The 26,817-nt window shown below is 31.5% G+C and overlaps 1 protein-coding gene across 5 annotated transcripts in view; it reads left to right on the forward strand.

Annotated features, from left to right (window-relative positions):
• Positions 1-26,817, forward strand: part of bdg (sodium-dependent transporter bedraggled) — a 316,789-nt gene that overhangs the window by 254,017 nt on the left and 35,955 nt on the right. For 4 of the 5 annotated variants that reach the window (XM_035349992.2, XM_035349984.2, XM_035350010.2 and 1 more), the window contains 3 exons: positions 3,868-4,386; positions 12,737-12,868; positions 23,931-24,083. In XM_035349992.2, coding sequence (XP_035205883.1) covers positions 3,891-4,386; positions 12,737-12,868; positions 23,931-24,083 — 781 coding nt within the window. In that variant the 5' untranslated portion in view covers positions 3,868-3,890. Of the gene's footprint in view, positions 1-3,328; positions 3,395-3,867; positions 4,387-12,736; positions 12,869-23,930; positions 24,084-26,817 lie in introns of those variants that run through there. The other variant, XM_035350018.2, reaches the window with a different exon arrangement.

The following is a 26,817-nucleotide window of genomic DNA, read 5'->3' on the forward strand; positions in this document are numbered from 1 at the left end:
TTGATTCGAGCACAAGGATAACACGCGTGTTTCACTCACGTTGATTTACACGTGGCCCTAATGGGTGCATTATTATAGCTGGGTACAGATGTTAGTTCAGAATTGTGTTTTTATAATGGTGTGTGTCGTATAGGCTTAAGAAAGAAAAGACCTTGAATAGTATGTTTCCTGTAAATAAAGACGGTCGTTGAAGCGGTGCCAGAGATGACAATAACAGTCGGATAAATACATAGGGCGAATAAAGAATCAAGAGTTAGCATACTGAAATTGTGAGTAACGCAAATTTTCGCGTGGCCTTGTTCCATAGTAAATAACTGATGTCGTTCCCTACTACATAAAAGCGCGTAGGTTCAAGTCTTTCTTAAGCTAAAGACGTAATAACTTTGCCGAAGTTCCTTGCAAAGTGAAATTCGTTTATTGCATCTTGTAAATATAAATAAAAAATTGTATTTCTAGAGCATTTTTTTTTTCTGAAGGCTAGCATTTTATTTTTAGCTTTTAAAAGGGAAGCACATGAAGTTGAATCACTTTCTTTTAAAATCCACTAGGTGAAATCGACGAGCTTGTTATGCTTATAATTTACTTGTAGGCGATAAGATAACCGTTAAAGCAAAATATATTCCTCATCATTATTGAATACTTTTTACAAACTTTGAAGAATTCGTAAATTTCAATTCTTCGAAATCTGACAAATACAGTTAATGGCTTTAATTTCAGTTTTCTACTCTAATTCCCTTTCATTACTACATTAGACCCCCCTACCACCACCAGTTTGAATAGAAGAAGCTAAGTGTTCCATATAGAATGTTATAAAAATTAGAGAATAAACTACATAGAGAAAGAAACTGATCAAAATATAAACCTGTTCTCTTTTTAGGTTACGAAGGGAGGTGATTTAATTCATACAATTTCATAGCAATAATTTAGATTTGGTTAGATTTTTTAAGAAAGTTTAATTACCAAACACTTTTAATTAGAATCGCTGCCCAGTCGTGATGTTTTTCTTTAGATGATGAGCTTACTGATTGTAACATATCGAAAATTATCTTTCCCAGTTATTCTTATACTATCCGCTGATGTGAATATTATGTATAAAATTTTCAGGAATTTCGAGGGGGGGGGGGAAACCAGCAGGCTCGTGTGCTATTCGAACTATACTGATTATCAAAAACGTATGAACTTGAATCGTACTGATAATGTATCCCATTGGCTCCAATGGACAAGCTAATTTTGGCTGTGACTTTAGGAGCAATGGATCTATTTCATAAAAGAACGCGGCCGTAATATTGAAAGGAGAGGGTGAATAACCACGCTTTTAAGGGGAGAAAATTAACCAAGTATTTCGTTTATTTTTGTGAAATTAATAGGATTTTTCAGAACTCTGAGTTGCATAAAATGAATAGAAATTTAGCTCTAAATGATCATTGGGAAATAAGTTGAGAAAACAACGCATCGAATGTTTGGACTCTGATTATTGTCGAAACGGATCGAAAAAGGAGGGGCATTTTTAATTTAATTATGGTAAGTCTAATACTAACCAGTGGAGTGTGAGCAGAAAAGGATAATCCAAAGCAGCAATTGCATGTCTCGAACTCTTACCATGTTAATGAACTATCAATAGTTAGGTAATTTCTTATTTTATACCTTATAGCTTTGCGCGCCTCTAACGAGCACGCAACCAAGAGGTGACTGTGAAAGCTTGTATAAACCACAGAGTCTTATAAAGGGTTTAAGTCCCTTTTTATTCAACGTACTAATTTACAATTGCGTCCTCTTGACGCTTACAAACTTTGCCAACTAGGCAGTCAAAATAAAATAATAACCTGAAAAGAAAATAAAGACAAGATTCTAACTACGAGGCTCTCTAAAATAACTAACTCACCGCGTTTTACAAATACCGCAGCTAATTCAGCAGACTTGAAGCTCACTGGAACAATTGCAACTACTTCCCGCCAAGCACATAGGCCGCAACGCGGGGTTCTTTAATTCTCGATTTCTACCTCCGCGCTCGCGAAGTAAGAATAACTAGCTCTCTCCGAACTTGTTTCCTTCTATTTAAATAATACTACTTCCGCTGATAATTTGAATGCTTTCGCGTTCTACTCAAATTTACATATTCTGGCATTGGCAGTTCCAGGGGAAAGTAAGGCTTGACAGGAAAGATAGTTTAAACTTAAAATAAATGTTAGTTAAAATAAATATAAACCCTACAACCTAAATCCCTCGAACTGGGAATAATTATTAGTTTTACAATCAGTTTCGACGGAGGTTAGTGCCTGTGCCCGTGTATGCTAGTGATTACACCATTCAACCCTTTGTGTCATACTAATTCTTTCCATCTGTCAGTGTGGAACTGAAGTTTGAACTATGCTGTAATTCGGAATAAAAATTCCAAATTACAGTGTTCTTTGGAACCGCAATTCGTAATTTTCATCGGTCCATCGAGCGTTTGCCTGAAGCTATAACTACCATCAACTTGAATGAGAAAGGAACTGCAAAATACCACTGAAGGCCAGCAAAACAGTTATCACCACTAGAGATTGTGGAATGTATTTTTTTATTTTTATTTATTTATTTATTTTTGTGCGATTTCATCATGTGTTACAAAACAAACCTAATAGTTTGCTCAGTTTATGTTGGGTTGTCTGACAGTTTTTCAGGATTATTTTGAATAATGGTATTTCAACCATATTGTAAGCGCAGAGTACAATAGAATGAGTTAAATCATTAGGAGAAAAAGAGTTCTTTCATTTCGATAAATGTTTCGAATCTCTTTACATTGCAGGATAAATACTCATAAAAGTTAATTATGATGATTAATGATCAATGTGATTTTTGAAGGCAAATGAGTGTAGATCTAAGCTGAGATTGTACTGCGAAATTTTTCGTTATTGATTTGTAATAGAACCTCATTTTCAGTAGCGATTTTCGAAGGGCACCTAACTTGTTTACAATCCATATCGTATTGAATTATTAGTATGTTCATTTACACGCGTTGTAAACTGTTCTAATCACCTATGGCAGCGAAAATGCTGAAGGAAAATATTATATTCGGCATCACATAGCATATGATTATACTTGGCTTAGGTATAATATTATGCTGTGAGATGAAAAATTCCTAGCAGTTAAGTTAAATTTGTTTAACCATTTTACTAATTTTAATTTAGTTGAAGATCAGTTTTCAGATTTCTTTATTTCCTTTAAAAATTTCTAATTATTTTCTATTATTAAGCCTTTTTATTATTAACAGTCCTGCTATAATTTTGACTTTCAATTAATGGCAACACGTTTTTATAAGTTTGTTTTGGTTTAAAGAGGGAAGTAGAAAAAGGCGGGAAATTTTGTTTTAATAATGGAAACTGTTGTAGGATGCCCCGATCGAAAAGATTCATAGGTTGTAGTTTATTTCACTATGCAGTTTTCCCAAAAAGTTATTTTTTTCTCAATTGCTGTAATTGCGTCTGTATTAGATTTGCATTTTAAAGAATGCCCAACTTTATTTTGTAGTGATATCTGATGCATAATCATTAGAACTTGCATTTCTTTTTCATTTTTCTTTTAGACATAAAGTTTATATGTATGAAATGTTCTACGTAAATAAGTATATGGTGAATGTTTGGCATTTTGATTTTAATAATTAAGTATTAAATTAATAATTCTAAGTATTGTTTACCTTCTGTCTGTAGTCTATATCGTAGTAATTAAAAGAATTATTATATTTGAAGTTATGCTTTTTAATCGTCTATTTTATTTGAGCATGATATAATATCTAAATGTACTTTTGTAGTAATGTTTTTTGTTGATTGGATTTCATTCATTTGTGTTTTCTGTATACTTAGCATTTCTAATGCTTTTTCTTTCTTTCAGAGATTTTCTAAGTCACAATCTGTATGTTGGGCTGGGATGTAGGATACGTATGGCCATTGCTGGAAGGTGTCGTTCTGACCCAAACAAATCGGCCTCTTGATTCTTGGCAGTTGGTCATGGGAAATCCCCATGAAGCCCTCCGGTCAAGTTCTGCTTCTGGAGAAACTTCAGCTCAGCAGCCCAACAGGGACCAGCAAGGCCAGCCTAGGGTGGCTGTGCCAGAAACTGATCCCCCACCATATGATAGTGTAGCTAATGAAACTACAAGTTTCAGAGAGTTGTCCAGTAGTGGATCTTCTGTTAGTCAGCATCAGAATGCTTCAAGGGAAGCATCAAATGATAACCGGAGTCGCAGTCGGACCAATGCAAATAATCGAGTCAGAAATAATAATGGATCCATTCAACGGATAAGACCTCAAAAATGGCCCCATAAAGCTTCATCTGTGTTTGCTTGTTTAAGCTGTGTCATTGGTTTATGTAATGTGAGCAGGTTCTCTATGCTTGTATATATTTATAAAGGTAATTAACTTTCCATTCACAGTTTATAAAGGAAATAGTTAATGCTGAATCATAGATTACTCTATTTAATTGTACATGACATTTTCATTTCAATGAATTTTGCTGTAATACTGTAATTGTAAATTACTTAAATTGTAAGTAATAAATTACAGTTTGCTGTTAAAATCAAACCTTTATTAAAATTCCATTGTTATTGTAGTTTTAAATTAGAATTTCTTCAATAAGTTTTTAAATAACTCTCTTTCATATACTTTTTGAAAATGAGCATCTCAAAAGAAGTATTTTTCTTTAAATGCAAAAATTTGCTTGAAATATCATGAAATTATGTTTCTCCATTTAGATTTTTCTGGTATTAATTGACTTAGTCTCAGTTTAAAAGGATATGGATAAAACTAATCAGCAAGCTGTATTATTTTAATAATATTGTTTATGAAAATAAGTCTAATTATACTTTCTTTCATCAAATTGCATATTAAGTTTTATTTAAAAATTGTATTCAACTTCTTAAATTAAATATAGATATATACAGTCAAAAGTCGTTAATTCAGACACCCATAATCCGGAATGATCTATAATCCGGACCACAAAGCTAAAAACTTCATGCGTCGTGTTGACGCATGCGCGTAGGCATTTACGTGTGCACGTAAGAACTTTACGGCTGGGAATATGTGTGTGCGCATGCGCGTTTAATGTATAACGGACGGTATAAGCTAAGTTAAAATGATCTAATTCAGCTAATGTTGCAGATTGCGTTGTTACTTAATCTTCGAATTGGATCCGGCTTATTATTTGTTGCAGACTGTTAGAGCAATTTTATAAAAGTAAGCTTGAACTTTCGATTATGTCAAATAGAATTTCCGATATATATTTACTAATATGTAAAGGATCTACAAAGCGAAAGTATGTTTGGAAGTCCATTAAACAAAAAGTGGAATTGCTGCCAAAAATGGTAAAGGCATAATCCTTTGTTTATCTAACCATTTCGAAATCTGTTTATCAATTTCACGCTGCTCTGCGAAAACGCTGCGGCGTGCAATGAATTGGAAGTTGATCTGTCAGCACTATCCTTATCTTCAGGGCAGATGTTTTTATTTTATTTGGCTTATAATTCCTTACTAAATGTAGTATTTCATCTCGATGTACTTTGATATGATTTAAATCAAGTTCCTCGTCATTATAATTTGCTTCCGATAGTGAAGAAAGTGACGCTGAGGTTATTGAAAACGAAAAAATTTCGATTGACAAATTAGTCGGAATTCTCGACTAGGCAATTATAGGACTTGAACAGTGGAACTTTGTAACTAAACAAGAAATTATGTCTGTTTAATAGAATTAAAGAGAAAGTATTATCACATGAAACGAAGCAACTTAACTTACATTGAAGGAAATGTTTAATAAAGTAAACAAATAAATATTAAGCTTTTTCTTTTTGTAAATTTTAATACCCTTTAGATCATAAATGTTCTTTATTTCATAAATTACGGTTTCATATTTTTAATTTTATAATTTCTGCATGCCATCTTACCAGATTTAAACTGATGATCTATAATCCGGAAAAATCGATAATCCGGAATCGCCGAAGTCCTGACGAGTCCGGATTAACGACTTTTGACTGTATTGTGTTTATGAAAACACTGCTATCTGTATATGTGCATGTGTTGTATATCTGCATCAATGAAGAGCTAGAGGTCAGGCGATTAATACACCATTGCCAGTTGGCTAGCAGATTACAGCAGTGTTAGCTTTCATTCAAACAGGCTGTGTCACATATACTCAGTGAGTATTACAGCAGAATAATGGTTGTGATTGAGATAGTGGATACAGTTTCTTCGTTTCTTCCCCCAATTGGATTATACAACAGAAATCCACAAGTGTGGTTGTTTTCCATCATACATTTTCAAATTGCCTGGTTTCTTGCTTTAGCAATTTGATTTTAATGTGCAATGCAATTTGTTGTTTTGAAAATGGATTTTGAATCAGTTGGGATTCATGCACTAACCTAGTGCTTCGCATTAGAGAGTAAAGAACATTAATGTCACAAAAATATACTTTTATTTACACAGCAAAAGTGCACAGCAACATACTTAATGAAAAACTCGTTCTCTTAAAACATACTTTTTTTTCTAGACTCAGGTAGTGCATGCGCATTGACAAATATAAAAGGAGCTTGGCAGATACTGTCATCTGTTGGATAAACTATTTGCTACAATGTTATTTTCAAAGCTCACAGATGTCTATATTTTCCATATAATACAGTGCTTGAAATGCCTATGTGTATACATTTATTTCACAATCCTATAAAAGTGCCATCTTTTTGTTGTTATTTAGTGTTGGTAGGTATAATATGCACCACCTTGCATTTGGCTAACTTAATATTTAATTCGCAACATTTAATGATACTGTGAAATGCAGAATCTGCTCTTTAACTATTAATTATACGTTACAATTTAACCATAACTGGGTTTTTGAACACTTGATTGCTTTCTGCTTAATTGCATTTTTTTGTTTACCTAAAGCAGTTTCTTTACAGCCAAAGTTACGGTTTTAGGTATATGAAATAATGCAGTTAAGTAAACAGTTGGAAAGTAAATTTAGAGTTCAAAAGTCCAGTTACAGATAAACTGGCTCAAATATCTTAATGATAATAATAATACAGTCAAAAGCCTTTAATCCATAATCCAGAATACGTCCATAATCCGGAATGATCTATAATCCAGACCTCAAAGCTACAAACTTTCTGTGCTTACGCATGCTCATGTGCATTTACGCATGTGCATAATACGTTTATGCATGCACTTTTAATGTATAACGGACGGTATAAGCTAGGCTAAAATTATCTAATTATCTATTTCAATTAATGTTGCAGATTGCATTTTTTCTTAATCTTCTAATTGGATCCAGCTTATTATTTTTTGCAGACTGTTAGAGCAATTTTATAAAAAGTAAGCTTGAACTTTCGATTATGTAAAAAAGATTTTTCAATTCTAGAGCTGCCAAAGCATCTACAAAGCGAAAGCATGTTTCGATGTACCTCTTCCGATAGTGAAGAAAGTGACAGAGAGGTTATTGAAAACGAAAAAATTTCGATTGACAAATTAGTCGGTATTCTCGACACAGCAATTATAGGACTTGAACAGCGGAACTTTGTAACTGATTAAGAAATTATGTCTTTTTGTAGAATTAGAAAGTATTAGCACATAAAACGTAGCAACTTAAACAACTTACATTGAAAGAAATGTTTAATAAAGTAAACAAATAAATATTGTAAATTTTTATACCCTTTAGATCATAATTGCTTTTTATTTCATAAATTATGGTTTCATATTTTTAATTTTATAATTTCTGCATGTCATCTTACCAGATTTAAACTGATGATCTATAATCCGGAATCGCTGAAGTCCCGACAAGTCCGGATTAAAGACTTTTGACTGTAATAACAAACCATGAAAAAAAAAAAAGAACTCTCTCTGCATCAGAGCTGGATTATTTTAGTGCCTTCACATATGTTTACACCAGTTTTTCTTCATTCTTTTTCTCACTCTTGGTTTTGGTTCAACAGCACCTTGCATTACATGGTAAAACTGGCAGTGTCAAGTGTTTTGGTGTCCCTTTTTCTGAACATATAAGGACCTTTTTGTAGGGCCCTCTTTCCCTATAAGCACATGCTTAATGGTTAATTGGTCCTTTTCTGCATTCCTACACATTTACTAATAATGATGGATATCATTCCGCTATTGCTTACCTTTCTGTATGTTTTTGAGCATTTTATAGAAGATCATGTCTGATGCCATTTTTTTTTCTGGTTCCCATCTGTAATGACATCGTAATTGATTTTTTAATGGTATGTCTTTTAATTCTGTTGATTGTTGTAGCACTATTAATTTGCAGTATATTCTAATTATTAGCATCCCTGTCAACAAATCGTGAATTCATTTCTGATTTTGGATGGTAGTCAGGAATTTATCAGTGATTAATTTTTTGCTAAGCTAATGTACCAAAGATGAACTATTTTCAGAATTGTGATGCACCATTAAAGATCAATCAATTAAGCAAATTTAAAAAGCAAGCAACATCACTAATAAAACAGTTTTTTTTTTTTTGGAAAACTCTTGTGTATTTTTTTTTTTTTTTTTTTTTTTTTTTTTTGTGGTGGTGTTTTTTAGCATATACAAATGAATCTCTTTTTGCTAAAGAAAAAGCCCCCAAAATAGCACAAATTGTCGTCATGTAAAACTTAGGCATTGCGCACTGACCAACAGTAAATAAAGCAAATAGCTGATGAAAACAAGATTTACAAGATAAACAAGAGATTTGACAATCATCAAATCAAGTTCTGAATTGCATTCGAATACTTTGCTTGCAATTTTTACTGTGGTTGAAAGGTTGTTTACTGTATTCTAAGGTACTGTGGTGTAACCACCTTGGTGATTTTTTGAAGAAGAAAAAAAATGGTAGTTTCAAACCATAGAAAGTTATTTATTTCATATCATACTTGTTATTGTGTACATATTTTAATTTCAGTTTGATATTTATCCCGAAAAACAAGTTATAAAACTAATTACAGATCGTGTCTCCCATCTGTAATTATCCCAGACTACCAGAGTCTTACCGGCTATTTTTAACTCTTCCTAGCAAAATTTAACGCTCATTAATTCTTTACTCCAGCAATATAGAAATCTGCTGTAGTAAATGGGTGATTACTATTTGTGAACCAGTTAACGTTTCGAATTTCAAATGTGTTCATTATTCTTTTTCACATTGCATTTCCAAAAAAGTTATTTTCCAGAATACAACATCATCAAATGTGAATCTGAATATTCCTGCCTTTGTGGTAAAATATATTCCTGCAAAAATTTCATAGAACTTTCTTTGTTTGCAGGCGAATCACGCAAGCATATATCTCAAAATTCAACCAAGAACTAAAAATATCACAGTTTGCCTTTAGAACTTCTAATACGATGAAAACAACATGCATGAAAATAGTTACCACAGTTTGGCGACTTCTAGCAAGGTGGTTGCGATAATAAAGTACCAAAGTACCTTTTAAACATTGTATTTCCATAAAATTTGGTCATTTAAGAAATACAACCTCACAGAATGCAAATTTTTGCATTTCTTGTTTTGCACAAAATGCCATATTTTTCCAGAAATATTTTCATGTTCATCAGTTGACAAACTCCATTTACACTTAATTATAAGATAAACAAGTAAACTCAATTCAAAAAGAATGTTGTTTAGAAAAATTAATTGAATTTTAAAAGTGCAAATGATACTTTCTGATTATTCACACTCCCAATTTCAGCTTACTGTAGAATTGCCTGTTTTTAGTATATTTTCATATATACATGCAATAATAAGTAACCTTTGCATATGTATATCATATAGCTGTTTGAGTACATGTGGATTTATATGCTTTATATTTAGTGGTAATTTTGCAATATGGCTATAACAATTTAAACATTTACTGCATTGGTTTTTGCTTATTCTCATAAAATTTATTTCTTTTCTTCTTATTATTTCTAAACAGAGCAGTATGTATGAGACGTAAGATAGCCAAACAAATGTTTTTAGCTAATTTACAAAATTGCGGGTCTTTTATAGGGCTGTAGATAATCAAAAAGTGCCTAATTTGCTAATGATGTTCTTGATGAACATTCGAATTTGATTTCTTAAAGAAACTCCCATATGAATTCCACATACTCTTAAAGTTCTGTATATAAAAAAGAAGAAACTAGTTGTCTATCAGTTATGTAGTTACTTTGGATGGATGATTCAGTTTTGCCTGAGAGTTGTGTTTCTTGAAAACAAACAATAAGTTGCAAAAATTAATTTCATTTGTTGACATCAGTTATAAAGAAAATTACTAGAAAAAGTCCTTTTTACTAGTAATTTCGTTCTCCTGATGAGGAGAGACCTGTAGCTGCCCTCGAAATCGATTGAGTATTTTAATAAATGTACGCGAAATACAAGGTTGTTATTGCGATTTTGATTAAAAATGTCTGTTTACTTTTCAAATTATTGCCACCAGATATTAACGTGGTGTGTTATATTTAAAGAATTTAAATAATGAAGAATCTGCATAAATGTATGTATGTTTCTTGCTGTTGTGATAAAACAACGGTACATAGAGCCATCAAATTTTGAATAATGTATGTTTCCACCTGAATATGGGCATCTATGTGGAAGCCCGAATTTGGAAAATTTTTGTTATCTATTTCATATTTAGTACAGCATTTATGAGTTTTTGATTAAGAAACTCAATGATTTCAAAGTGAGAAATGGCAACATAGTATGGGGAAAAAAAAAAAAAAAATTTAACTCCAGCATGCGAGACTGTGTATCGGAAATTCTAAAGCTATGCACTTTAAAAATTATTTTGTGATATTGCTGTTGAATTGAATTTTATAGTTCAAGTGCAAGGAACATGATATTTAATAAATAAAAGTAACACATAAAACATTAAAAACATGCCCCTTTGGGCGTAATATAAAAACTGAAAGCTTTCGAATTTTTTTCTTGTATTTTTATTTTCTTACTTTTTTTACAATGCTTGGCAACATTTAAAAATCTTTTGAGTTTTATGGCAGGACATCTGGAAGTTTTGGATGCTTTGAAATGATAGTTTTCTGACAGAATTTATAATTTATTAAATTTCCTTTTTTTAAAAATTAATATTTAGCCAAGGTTGATTTTTGGTAATTTTTGATTGAGCTGATTTTTAAGTTTATTTTTAATTATATTAAAATTTGTATTGTTTTGATTTTGAATGAAAAACTATCAATCTGTAATTAGTTTCACTTTTTATTTTTAATTATTTTTTTTAATAAAAAATTTTTTTCATGGGAAAATTATATTGTTAATAGATTAGATTCCAGAATTAATTGATCATGTCTTCAGAAGTTATCATTAAGAAGTGTAATGATTAAATTAATATTTTAAAGCATTAAAAGATTTGATATCATTATTTGTTTTTAGTTTTACAAAGTACTCATTTTGGGTGAAGTAAATAGAAGAAACCAGGATACTTTAAAATACTAACAAATAGTTATATTTTGGATATCAATTAACTTTTGAGTGTCAAATAACTGCATAATACAGTCAAAAGTCGTTAATCCGGACTCGTCGGGACTTCGGCGATTCCGGATTATCGATTTTTCCGGATTATAGATCATCAGTTTAAATCTGGTAAAATGGCATGAAGAAATTATAAAATTAAAAATATGAAACCGTAATTTACGAAATAAAGAACAATTATGATCTAAAGTGTATCAAAATTTACAAAAAAAAAAAAAAAAAAAAAAAAAAAAAAAGCTTAATATTTATTTGTTTACTTTATTAAACATTTCTTTCAATGTAAGTTGTTTAAGTTGCTTCGTTTTTTATGTGATAATAAATTGTCTTTAATTCTATAAACATACATAATTTCTTGTTCAGTTACAAAGTTCCGCTGTTCAAGTCCTATAATTGCTGTGTCGAGAATACCGACTAATTTGTCAATCGAAATTTTTTCGTTTTCAATAACCTCTGTCACTTTCTTCGCTATCGGAAGCGAATTATAATGACGAGGCATTTGATTTAAATCATATCAAAGACGGAGTATATCGAAATGAATACTACATTTAGTAAGCAATTATAAGCCAAATAAAATAAAAACATCTGCCCTGAAGATAAGGATAGTGCTGACAGATCAACTTTCAATTCATCGCGCGCCCGCCGCGGCGTTAAAGATAAACAAAGTTTAGATAAACAAACGTTAAAGTTTAGATAAACAAAGGATATGCCTTTATCCATTTTTTACAGCAATTCCACTTTTTGTTTAATGGACTCCGAAACATACTTTCGCTTTGTAGATCCGTTACATATTAGTAAATATAAATCGGAAATTCTATTTGACATAATCGAAAGTTCAAGCTTACTTTTATGAAATTGCTCTAACAGTCTGCAAAAAATAATAAGCCGGATCAAATTCGAAGATTAAGGAATAACGCAATCTGCAACATTAACTGAAATAGATAATTAGAGCTTAGCTTATACCGTCCGTTATACATTAAACGCGCATTCGTAAGCGTATTTTGCGCACGCGCACACGCAAATTCGCAGCCGTAAAGGTCTTACGCGCATGCGTCAGCGCAGAAAGTTTGTAGTTTTGAGGTCCGGATTATAGATTATTCCGGATTATGGGTGTCCGAATTAACAACTTTTGACTGTAATATTTTGCATTGGAAAAAGCAAATGAAGTAAAATGTTTTCTATTTATAAATTGTTTTTAATGTATAATTTTGTATACATCACTGCAAACAGACATTTTTATGAAATAACTGTTTTTAATAATACTTTTAATGTTTTTTAGGGTGTTTTATATTTCAATTCCTTCTCCTTTCATTTTTAATTGGTATTCCACTGCTATATATGCAGATGGCGTTAGGACAATATTTAGGTGCTGGAATGCTAGATATGTGGTATATTTCTCCTGCATTTAAAGGTATGTTTGTTTTTCTAAATGATATTTTTTAGTTGCTAGTATTTACATTTTTTCTTCATTTGTAAATAATTTCTTTGGGAAAAATATATTTCAGGGTCCCCCTTGGTGTAAATTGACATTTTTTTTTGACGGCATTCCTGTTTATGTGCAATGCCTGCCCAAGTAAAATGGCATCCAAAACATAATGCAATAAAACGTAAAAAAAATTAGAATCTCAATAAACTGCATTTTAAATCAAATTAGAACAAGGAAATAACATAAAAATTTAAATACATGCTATAAAATCTCCATGGTACCAAAAGGAAATATTTACGTTATTTAGAAATTTCTGTGTTTTTGGTGTGTGGCACATAGACTTCCTTAACAGCATCCAAAAACTGTTTAAAATTATCTGAACTAGAATCTTTATACTGCCCTCACCACATAAATTCACAAAAGTAAGAATAAAAAATATTCTCCAGTGCCAGACTGTCGGTGGCATTTCTTTCGAAGACATGCCATTGAATAACATCCAACAAAGTTTTGTACTGATGCTTCATGTTAATTTTACCACCGGCAGCCATTTTACAATGTGAGCCACAAAATAAGCAACATACTTCCTAACCGACATCTACAGCAGAAAAAAGAATAAAATATTCTGAGAAACATTCTCCCAACAATCAAAATCAGCATGATCATGCACTACAACCAGTCCACTTTATGATATTTTCCAACCAGTCTCGTCAAGATAGAGTTTCCAAAACATACACTGTAAAATACTCATGTTATCATAAATGAAAAAACAACTTGGTGATAATCCAAGGCAGGGGCGTAGCTAAAGGAGGGCATCTGTCCCCGGGCGCAGAATCGAAGGGGCGCCAAACTGATGTTACGACATTTTAGAATTAAATGTTTTCCATCCTTGGCAAGCAGTAAGGGGCACGAAATCTTCAGTTGTCTCTGGGCGCTGAAAACCCTAGCTACGATTCTGATCCAAGGGGTACCTCAAAATATGGACTGCCCATTTCTTTAAATTTATACTGACTTTTTTTTTTTTTTTTTTTTTTTTTTTTTTTTTTTTTTTTTGCTTCGAAATATTTAATTATTTATTTGCTTAAAATATTTTTTCCCAATTATCAAAAAATTTCCTTCATTATTTCTTTCAATTTCCAGAGAAGTAAATGTTAAATTGATAATATAGTAATTGGAAAGGGGCTGAAAAATTCAGTTAACATTTCTAAAATTTTTGCTATGCTTACTGTCAATCTTTTAAGATGCCAAATGGATTTATCTGAAAAAAAAATTGCTTGATTGCCTTAAATGTCTGTTTATAATGCAGATATGTTCTAAGATATACATATTTATGCAGTGATTTGAATTGTGTTTTTGATTATAAATTTGTTGCAGTGTATCATAATTATTTTATGTACAGGGTTTATATGGTCCTTTAAAAATACTTAAAAGGCCTTAGTTTTTTTAGAAATGGTTTTTTGGTCCTTAAAAGTCCTTTACTCATTTGACTTTTTTTTTTTTTTTTTTTTTTTGACTGTGAATTACCAGTTTGGCAGAATATTTTTGGTTATGCATTGACTAATATGTGTTTAAATTCTTTCCATCTTTATAATGTAAACAGTGGATAGTTGAATTTAGGTACGAGGCCCTACCTGTAATGAAATACCGTATTTATGCGAATCTAATGCGCCATCGAATCTAATGCGCATCCCCATTTTAAAACTTTAAATAATAAAAAAATTGTTTGTCGGCGAATGTAATGCGCATCAATGGTATGAGGAATTTATTGAATCTTATTTTATACAACAATGGATTTGTATATAAACTATCAATCAATGGTATGATAATTTTATTTAAATTTAGATACCATATTTTATACAACAATGGATTTATACATAAAGTAACAGAACATAGAATTAACCTATTAGTGGGCTATTGTTATGTGAAACAATCATTGTTAATTACCACTACCGTATATACGGTACATATCGTAAAGTATGAACATGAAATAAATGGTAACATTTCTATCTAGCTAACAGTTTCTATAATCAGTGATTAATAGTAAACGTCTTTATTCACTATTTTGATGATAACTTTTTTAGTCCCCTTCTCCGTAATGGTGTAGTTACGGCATATCAAACCAAATTGGCGTCTCGTCAGCGTTGCCAATTTGCCCCATTGAAAAATTCTTTTCCTTCCGAAGTGTGATGACATACCGCTAAAATGTTAGTAGTTTTCCCTCAAAATCTGCTGGAAGCTTTTGGCATATTGTTGTACGGCGTCTTAGAAATAAGCCCATTCGCTCCATAAACCGATCCATCCATCAACGGCTAGTTTTAAACTCTCGTTTCGGTATTCCAAGAACTTCAGCCTCCTCTTTTGCTTTATTTCTTATAGTGTCGCTAGTCACAGGTTGTCCATTCTTCCTCCTTTCACGTACAAATTCCAAAACTTTTTCTTCAATTTTAGGGTGTCTTCCTTTGCGAGGGCCAGTGAATTTCTTTCTACTAGTTTTAGTTGCAAACAGTGCCAATTTCTGTTGCCGCCACAAGCGAACATTGCTCTCAGCTACGTTGAACTCTCTCCCAGCCTTTCTATTGCCATTTCTTTCAGGATAAAGAATTACTTTACGTTTGAAAGTAGCGTCATATGACATTCTTCTCAGCTTGTTCTCCATCTCGTGACTACGTACTCTGCAGTTTGTATCCTCTATGCAATAATGTGTCAACGATAAATGTAACGGTAAATGTAGTCGAGAAATACAGTAATCATCTAATGCGCACCCCAATTTTGAGTACTACATTTGGCCAAAAACGATGCGCATTAGATTCGCGTAAATACGGTATAAACTTTTTGAAATAACTTCATTTTTGCGAATGAAGAGTTCATAAAATATTTCATCAAAAACAACTTTTCCTTTTTTGGGATGTGAGTTTTTTTATTAAGCATTGCTAAATTTTGTGACTTATCAGCTTTTTGTCAATTTAAAGATCAGTTTGTGTGCAAACCTTTTTATTTGGAGATTTGCAGAATTTTTGACAGTTTTTTTACAAGCATAATAATGTTTATAAATATCCTAAAAATGATGATAATATATTTAATTTATATTTTAAGCAGTCACATTTAAATAAAACATTTTTATTTTCTCCTGCCATATTTAAAAATGATATTACTTTATATTTTGGTGATTTAGCAATGTTTTGATTTTGAAAAATAAACTAGATTATAAATGTTATAGCAGTTTCTGAAACACTTTGTAGAGTGAAACAAAAAAGCTACTGTAATTATATTAAAAGTGTGTTAAATTAAAATTAAATGTGAAAAATTTTCAAATTAAAAACACACATAAACATTTTGTTGTTTGTTGTTGTTACAAAAAATAAATATTTCGTAGCATTATGCAGTTTAATTTTTTTGGAACTAACTGCTCACTCTTAGAAGTTATCTCTAGATGTTAAGGTGAGTTATTGCTTTTCCATAATCCTTATTGTGGATGCAAGATACAACACAGAAATGTAAAAATTAAAGTAAAACTTTATTCCTTACAGCAGATGACACTTAAATAATACAAAGCAACCTATCATCCCTGCAGTTTCAGCATCTTATAAGAACTTTATATTAAATACTGTATATTAACTGGGTTACAACTCCAGCAAATCTATACGAAGCTGCAACACTAATTGGACCAGACAGCTAACTTCTAGCACTTATTAATTGTACCAATGTCTGGTGTTCACATCTGTTCTGTTTATATGTGTTTTTAATTTGAAAATTTTTCACATTTAATTTTAATTTAATTCAATTTTAATTTCTCTGTCTCTAAGCAAGCAGCTGTGGTGGCAACAGATGAGCTTCTGTTATAATCATGATGATTATTATTTTATTTCAGAATTTAACTTATGCCAGTTGATATGAAATTTGCATAGACCTCTGGACTGAGCGGGTACGTTACAAAATGAGGCATAAGAAAAAGGTCACTAATCTCCTTTAAAATATGTGGGACTTTTATAAGCATAAAATATAAATGTTTCATGAAATTTTATAATTTGTTACTTGAAAAAAATTATGAAGTCAATTTTAGTTTTGAATTTGTTTTATAATTAAATTAGATATTAGATCATGTTTAATAATTATGCATTCTACTCACAGAGTTATTTTATTTTTACAAATTACAAAAGTAACATTACGAAGGTGGTATTTCAAAAGTGAAGTTTGAGTGTAGATAATTGCCTTAGTGTATTCAGTTTCTATTTGCATGATAGGTCCTTATTTTTTTCATTGGTGGCTCTTAAAAATCTTTAAAAGTACTTAATTTCCACCTGGAAAAATATGTACGAGCCCTTCATGTAAAAAGTTTTTAAATTCAATTGAAAATTTGAAAGAAATGAATTACAGTCAAAAGTCGTTAATTTGGACACCCATAATCCGGACCTCAAACCTCAAAGCTACAAATTTTCTGCGCATGCCTCGCGTTGACGCATGCGCATAAGACCTTTACGGCCGCGAATATGCTTGTGCGCGTGTGCAAAATACGTTTACGAGTGCACGTTTAATGTATAACGGACGGTATAAGCTAAGCTAAAATTATCTAATTATCTATTTCAGTTAATGTTGCAGATTGCGTTGTTCCTTAATCTTTGAATTGGATCCGGCTTATTATTTTTTGCAGACTGTTAGAGCAATTTTATAAAAGTAAGCTTGAACTTTCGATTATGTCAAATAGAATTTCTGACATATATTTATTAATATGTAAAAGATCTACAAAGCGAAAGTATGTTTCATTAAACAAAAAGTGGAATTGCTGAAAAAAAATGGATAAAGGCATATACTTTGTTTATCTAAACTTTAACGTTTGTTTATCTAAACTTTGTTTATCTTTAACGCCTGCACAGTGAATTGGAAGTTGATCTGTCAGAACTATCCTTATCTTCAGGGCAGATGTTTTTATTTTATTTGGCTTATAATTCCTTACTAAATGTAGTATTTCATCTCGATGTACTCCGTCTTTGATATGATTTAAATCAAATTCCTCATCATTATCATTCGCTTCCGATAGAGAAGAAAGTGACAGAGGTTATTGAAAACGAAAAAATTTCGATTGACAAATTAGTCGGTAGACACAGCAATTATAGGACTTGAACAGCGGAACTTTGTAACTGAACAAGAAATTATTCTTGTTGAACAAGAAATTATTATTAAAAATGTTTATAGAATTAAAGAGAATGTATTATCACATAAAAAACGAAGCAACTTAAACAACTTACATTGAAAGAAATGTTTTATAAAGTAAACATATAAATATTAAGCTTTTTTTTTTTCCTTTTTTTTTTTTTTTTTTTTTTTTGTAAATTTCTATACTCTTTAGATCATAATTGTTCTTTATTTCATAAATTACGGTTTCATATTTTTAATTTTATAATTTCTGCATGCCATCTTACCAGATTTAAACTGATGATCTATAATCGAGAAAAATCGATAATCCGGAAACGCCAAAGTCTCGACGGGTCCGGATTAATGACTTTTGACTGTATTAAATTTCCATACAGAAAGTGACTAGGTAAGCGTACCCCTTGTATTATCGCGAAGTTGTTTCATTTATCGCCAAGTTGTTGTTTTGTTTATCGCCAAGTTGTTGTTTTATTTATGGTAACCTGAGTAGTTGAATGTTATGGAAACCCTATTATGACATAATTGGTTGCCATGCTTGAGGTGAATTTTGAATTATGGGATTATGGGATGTTTTGTAAAGGCTTGTGGTGTGTGTTGGTTAGGAAGTACATTGCTTGTTTTGTTGTTTAGACAGTAGAATGGCTGAATGTAGTAAGGTTAATTTGAAGTTTCTGTATGATTTGGAATGAAAGGGGAAAAGTGCATTAAATGACTGGTGTGTAATGAAGGTTTACTTAGTAGCCATTTTCCGGACAGTCCGGAACTACAGAGGATATTTTTTACTCTTATTTTCGTGAATTTATGTGGTGGTGCTGATATACAGATTCAAGTTCAGATAATTTTAGGAAGTTTTTGGAGGTTGTTAAGGAATTTTGTATGCCACAGACTGAAGACGAAGAAATTTCTAAATAAGGTAAGTGGATATTTGCTTTGTGTAGTGCTTAAATGCATAAGAGGCTTTTCGTTTTTTTATCTTATTTTATTGTTTGGTTTAAAACATAGTTTATTGAGATTATGTATTTTTTGTTTGCTTCTATTGTAGAATTAGGTGCTCCTTTGACTTTTTAAGTGAAACTATATCAATGTGTACATGGACAAAATCAAGGGAGTGAGTGATGCAATGTTTGTGCAGTTCTCTGATGTTTTTACTTCCTTGTACGAAGTAAAAAGGAAGTATTGTAATCACGAAAAGTTTCAGGCAGCATATTTCAAAGAAAATATTCATTTTGACCGCTATCGAATGCAATTTAACGATGTTTTTGCATGATATCTGTACGTAACGACAGAATAAAATACTCATTTCCTCCAAAAAAAATTATAAAACTGCTTTAAAGTTAATTCTGAAGAGAATTTTTCGTGGTGTCTGTACGAACATATGTACGTCCGTGCGTACCTTGCATAACTCGAAAACGAGTAGCCTCAGAACGATGAAATTTTGTATATAGGACTGCTATAACATGTAGATGTGCACCTCGTATTTTGGTTGCAATCGGCCGCACCAAACGTATATAACTATATTTATATGTATATCCACTCTGTTACCCAGCACAGTGATCTCAGTTTCTTTACTCTTATATGTTTGTAAATTGTACATTTTTTGCTTTAAAAATGATTGAATTATGTTGTTCTTATCTTCCGGTTAAGGTTTTTATGCCTTTCTTAATTCTGGAAGCAATATTTGTACAATTATCAACAATTTAAAAGCTGTTTAAGTGCGGTTAAGTTTTAAATAACATGGCGGACATATTTGTTTACATTTGAAACAGCAGAATAATAGATTTGTTGCCAATCTAGAGAGACTAAGCTTCGCAACAACAAAAATAACGCCTTTATTTATTATTGCGAATTAAATCATGCTTAATCCTTTCTGGAATTTTTTCGAGGAAATAAGTGTTTAAGATTTACTTCGTAATTTTTAATACAGATATTTTGAGTTTTTATGTATTTTTGCCTTGTCACGAAGTGAGAGCTGAATTACTTGAATGAGAAATACTAAATCGTCTGTGAAAAACTGTTTCTTTTCTGTTTTATTTGCTTAATTTCTTTCATACATAGTTTTAGCTTTATTATAGTATTTGAATAGAACATGTGGCAACAATAATTCTTCAAATGATATAAATTTTGTGCATTTAGAGTGTCATTATAGTAAACAAATATAGTGAATTTTAAAGTTCATTTATTCTATTGTGGTTTATGCGCTGTCGACGAAGTAGATTTAATTCAATCCAATCAATTTAAATGAAATTCAAGAAAAAATGCGTATAATTTAATATTCCGTACAAGGAAGTCATGTGGTGTACACATCAGATTTTTTTTCTGTAACGTCAATAATATAGTACAATTTCAAACATGTCGTACATTTTTTTAAAATTTACTTCTATTGAAAATATTTACCATTTTTAAAAGGAATTTATAATGGTGGATGAAACAATTATAAGTTATAGGACAAGTGTGATCCTGTATAATTTTGCTATAAAGATTATTAAATAGATAAGCTGTTAAATTATGCATGTAAGTTTTTTTGACGTTTTCTTCTAATGTGCATCCGAATGAAGTTCCTTTTAAAAATTCTCCATGAAGTCATTTTTTTCTTTTAAGAAGATAGCCCTCATGTGATTTGCCGTGTTTAAATAAGCAAACTAAGTTGTGTATATTCCCTATGGATTTAACTTTATTAAAAATAAAAATGTTTTTAATTCACTTTCTTTAATTATCTGCAAAAAATTGTTTTGTATAAAAAGTAAGTAGCCATATAAAATATTCATTATAAAAGTGATAACTTTTACCAATTTAATTTCCTTAAAAATTTTCATTTTCCCTTGTGTTATTTCTGTACAAATGTTTCTTCATTAAAGCAACATAAGTCTACTCATGGATTAGATATATATATATATACACTGGTGTGCAAAAATTAAGGACGAAGTCAAAAAATTAGCATATCAGCTGAACGAAGAGGCAGAGCGAACAGAAAGACCAATCAGGAGATTAAGTAAGGTGATGTACGGTAGCACATGCGCAGATATGCAGGTAGACGTAATGGGGGAGTGTCTGAGTAGTATAAAGCATGTTGTCGGTGTAAGATCAGTATTTCTGGCAAAGAGATTGCACGCCGTATAGCAGTTAAAATCACACCGAGTTGCTGCCTCAGCGAGAAATGGCGAATAATCAATCTGTTAGACGACATCTGGGTGCTTTTACCCAAGGTCGAATCTTTGGGAAGTTGGAGGAAGGCCGCAGTGTGACAGCTGTGGCTGCAGAGTTCGGAAATTCTCACAGCATCGTTTCACGACTTTGGAGACAATTTCAAACTACAGGAACAGCTATCCGGGGATTTAGTAGTGGTCGTCCACGAGGAACCACACCCGCAGATGACCGATATATTGCCTTACAGGCCAGAAGAAACAGGGGGCAGACAGCGGAAGAAATCGCTAGACACACGACGCAGGTGACTGGACGACAGATATCGCGTTTTACCGTGGCCAGAAGACTGCACGGTGGTGGTCTGTTTGCACGACGCCCTGTTACCAATCTGGAGAGACTAACCTTCGCAACAACAAAAATAACGCCTTCATTTATTATTGCGAATTAAATCATGCTTAATCCTTTCTGGAATTTTTTTGAGGAAATAAGTGTTTAAGACTTACTTAATTTTTAATAATTAGTAATTTAATTTTTAATAATTAGTAATTTTTAATACAAATATTTTGAGCTTTTATGTATTTTTGTCTTGTCGCAAAGTGAAAACTTAATTAATTGAATGAGAAATACTCAATCGTCTGTGAAAAACTGTTTCTTTTCTGTTTTGTTTCCTTAATTTCTTTCATACATCGTTCTAGCTTTATTATAGTATTTGAATAAAACAAGTGGCAACGATAAGATAATTCTTCAAATGATATAAATTTTGTGCATTCAGAGTGTCGTTATAATAAACAAATATAGTGAATTTTTAAAGAGTTCATTTATTCTATTGTGGTTTATGCACTGTTGACGAAGTAGATTTAATTCAATCCAATCAATTTAAATGAAATTCAAGAAAAAAATGCGTATAATTTAATATTCCGTACAAGGAAGTCATGTGGTGTCCACATCAGATTTTTTTAAGTGAAAATAGGTTGTTGACACGTACATACACGTACATGGATAAAGTCAGGAGAGTGTGTAATGCTTAGTTTGTGCAATTCTTGGATTTGTTTAAGCAAAACTAGGTCATTGTGTATATGGCTACCGAGTTTGGGGAATTCTTTGACTGCTTATTTTGTCTTTGTGTAGTGGCGATTTTTGGTGTTAAAAATCGCTTCTACACAAAGCCAAAATAACAAGTCAAAGAAATGCGCAATCTCGGTATCCATGTAACACCAAAAATTGCCAATTTTCGCCAAGGGGTACCCATAAATATACTATATAATTTTACCGCTTTTTGTTTTAAATATGAATTAAAACAAATGCTCTTTTATAAAGAATAAAGTTTACTTATAAAAGTACTAACTACTACTAATAAAAGTACTGAGCATTTAACTAATAAAAGTGTGTATTATGTTTAAGCATTAAAAAAAATTAACAATCAGATTGGCTATTCCAGGATGAAAGATTATTTTGTGATAAAATTTAAATACATTAAAAATATTCTGCATTTGATCTTTCAGTGAAGATAATTAGACTAAAGATAAACAAAACTATTTGCAGTGATTACGTTGCAGTATGAGATCAATTTATTGCAGATATATATGCAAAAAACTGTAATGTCAGTGGATTTTGAATACCATACAGATTTTAATAAGAGTCTGTGAGACTTCATTTTAGAATTTTAATTGAGAAAACATCTTACCTTCCACCCTTTGCACCCTTGTGGTACTTTCCTATATTGTCCATTTTCCATCCAACTTTCATGTTGTCTTCTTTGCCCATTTGTTTTCTAAGCTATTTTAGGTCTACCTGTGGGTCTACTGTAGCTGGCATTTTTACTTTATGTTCTTTCATAAATCTTTCTCTCTTTTAAAGTCATCTTTATTTTTACATTTAAATTAGCATTTAAAAAAACATGACAAAAAGTGTTTAAACATGATGGAGATGTTTTGTCTGACATTCCCTGCCCCCCCCCAAAAAAATCATGTTCTTTTGGTTTATTTTCATATTTTGGATCTGTATTATCAAAATACTTTTATCATGGCACTGAAACCTTGATTTTAAGGTTCTTAATAGCTAGTGCATTCCATATTTAATATAGCAACCTGAAGTCATTTTAAAATTTACATTTAGTTCAAATAGCTATCATTATAAAAAAGTCTCAGAAAATGTTACCAATTTAGTATTAAGAAAGTGTAAGCAAAGTGTTCTAAAATTGCATTGATTACAGCTGTAGTAATCATTAATAATGGTTTGGATATTATGATTTTAATTCGAAGTTTATTTTTTTATGCATTTGTATGTAATATTCTTTTAATTTGGTTTATTTTATGTTTCACATATTTTCATAATTAGTAAAACAGTGTCTTGTATAATGAATGCAATTCGTTCTGCAGTGGTGTTTATTTTGTGAGAAGCTGTTTCCTGTAGTTTACTATGGGGAATAATTTTGATTAATTTCCCATGTTCTGTCCAGAATCACTAAACATCATAAAAATATTTGAGAGCATTAAATTTACTAATTTAACAGTTATAAAAATATTTAGGTGTATATATATATTGTGCTGTATGGAGTATCTCATATTTTCAATTCAGTTCTGTTAATTTTGAGCCTACGCAGTTTTCCACCATAGGTTTAAGACTCTGCTGTCTCTTATCCTCTTCCACAGTAAATCACCTCATATATTTGGTGTCAATTTTTTTATGTATTTTAAATGTACATATACTAGTATATTCATTTCAGTATTTAAAAAAAAATATTTTTACTTTATTTTATCAGGTCTGGGTTTTGCTATGTTATATCTCTATGTGCTGCTAGGGATTTATAATGCCATACCTTTATCATGGTTATTTACCTATTTCAAGGATTCTTTCATCACTCTCAAAGACTCATACAAGTGGGGAAAATGTCATTATAATTTTGCTAGGAGTGGTAAGTAATTTTCTTCATTGACACGTTAAAATTTGAATAAATATGAATGTTGTGTCCTTTAAAATGTAAAATGCAGCATCAAAAATAAACTCTTAGCTTTAAGCATTAAATTTCAGGGTACCTATATGTAAGTTCTTGGAAAGAAATAAATTAATCATTTGAATGGCATGTATGATATTCAAAGGCCTCCCTGAAAACTATTTTTTTAATTCACAGAATAGTAAAAATTGACACATAGGCTCGAAATGGCATAAGGTTTCATTGAAAGGTCAACATATAGTACTGGGCAGCAAATAGTTAGTGATGCTGCATGAGAATCGTGTATGAAATGAGCTGTAGTGAGAGACAGAATCAGTCCCTTCATAACTTTGTGTCGCATTTCTGTCCTCCCCTCTGGGTTGTGGTGTGATGTGGGTTTATCACATCAGTTATGATAGGACCCTTTTTCTTCAAGGAAATGCATGGTTCTGCTATTCAAACTGTCAGTGTGACAGGTGCGAAATATGCTGATATGTTACAGCATTGCATCATCTTAGACTGGTTGATAAACACCTGTTGGAAGGTATGGCTTTTATGCAGGATGACACTCCACCCTGTATTGCTACACATGTGAAAGATCTCTTACACACATCATCTGGTGAAGATCACATGCTGAGCTGCCACTTTCCTCATGCTTGTCCTCTTAGGTCCCCAGATCTCAATCTATGTGATTATTGGTTTGAGATTACCTACAGTCGCAAGTCTACTGCAATCACCCGACCTCATTAGGGATGCTAAAGGACAATATCTGACAGCAGTTTCTTGCTATACCTACAGATATGCTGCACAGTGCTGTTCACAGTGTTGTCCCTTGATTACAGGTATTGTCGATGAATGATGGCCAACATGTTGAACATTTGTTATAAAGAACAGTCTTTGCTAAAAATCAGTTGTTATGCTAATTATTGCTTTTGTTATCATGTGAAGTGCAGTATGTTGGCCTTTTAAGCACTTTTTTGTCTTTCATTTCAAGCATGTGTCAGTTTTTACCTCTTTACCTACATTATTCAATGAATTATTGGATTTTCAAATGTTAGCAGACTTTTAGGTCACCCGGTCCATTTAGCCATACTGGCAGGAAATGCTGTAGCATACCCCTGTATTTTCAAAATGGTGTCTTTAAGTATTGAACTCTGAAATTTATGGTAGGAATAAAAACTACACGAAAATTAAACATCTGTGAAATAATTTTCTCATTGTTAGTATCTTTAATGTATGGTGGAATTATTATTTTCAGTTCTTAGCTCTCTCTAGATTTAACTGCTTTTAGAATCTGGGGTTAAAACTGAAAATCAGATCTTCATTAATTATTGTTACAGGCCCATTCCTGTGGATTTTCGCCTTGATGTTCTCTGACCAATTCAGATAGACAATTTTTTTGTTGTGACATCAGTGAAGACTCAGTGACATACTGTTTGCTTCCTTCTGTACAATTTTTTTCTCTTTAAGTCTTCTGTTTACAGTGTACTGCAAATTTTAGTGCTAGCTGTAAGCTTGAAATTTGGCTTTTCTTCAATCATGTTCCTGTTTTGTTAGGCAGTTACAGGCAGAAAATGAACATTTGAACTTCAGAAACTTTTTTGTCTAGATCTTCTGCAGGTTTTCCACTCTAGAGTTTTTCAACTATTTTCAGAGGTTAGAGACTGTTGTCTCAAAACATTCAGCCATTTTGCATGTAATCTGCCATGTTTTCAAATGCTTCAGCTCAAAAACTTTTTCAGATGATATTAAATGCCATGAAAATAGTTTTAACTCAATAAATATTGAAATTATACCTTGAACTCCTAAAATTGGCAACTTCTGTATAGAAACACTGTTTCATGCATTTGGGAAGCTTTATGCAGTTGTTTGTATTTTTTGGCAGATTAATCAAGCTTAATCAAGCTTTTGTGATGGTAATTAGGTGTATCCTTTATTCATTCATTAAAAAAAATAAATCAGATTTCAATAGTCTATCTGTATGTAAATATACCTTTGGACTCCAATGTATGTTGAAAAATATCACTTTAATGTAAACTTGTCTTTCTAAAAATCCATAAAGCTAAATACTAGAAGTCGGTTATTGTGATATTTTAAAAATAGTGTCAAATCAATGGTAATACAGAAGCGGTTTAAAAAAAAAATGTACCTGTGCAACTAAAACATTTCTTTTTTCAACTTGAAGGACTGTTTTAATCATGAAACAGAGGAAATGCTTTATTATAACTTTTGAAAACCATAATGTTAGTATGATGATAAACTAGCTGAAGAGATTGCAGTCAGAAGGAAACTGTGCCTATATAGAATTCAAAATTATGCAGAAAAGCAGATTTTATAATGGAGCTTTTATCAATTTTGAAAGCAACCAGACATACATCCTTCTACTTAAATTCCCTATCTGATGTATTGACATGAAATTTAATATGAAACTTTTCTGAGAAAATGCTTCTCTAAAGAGTATAAAGGAAGACGACTCTAAAGAATAATATATTAAAGTAGAACGTTTGTCCTATGTGAAGCAGAGTTGTCAGCATAGTTTTTTTCTCATGTACCATAAAATGTGTCTATGTACTTGAAGCAGATTGCTGAATGTGACAGTTGCAACTAGAAATCTCCCATTTAATCTACTGCTGAAAGAAATGCATTTCTCAGGAAAGTTTTTTTCATGTCACTAGATATGGCAAGGCCATATAGAAAATTATTAATCTACACCAAT

This window comes from Stegodyphus dumicola, chromosome 5, assembly GCF_044657685.1.
Source record: "Stegodyphus dumicola isolate Sdum_Otavi_A_Nest chromosome 5, ASM4465768v1".
Classification (NCBI taxonomy): Eukaryota; Metazoa; Arthropoda; class Arachnida; order Araneae; family Eresidae; genus Stegodyphus; species Stegodyphus dumicola.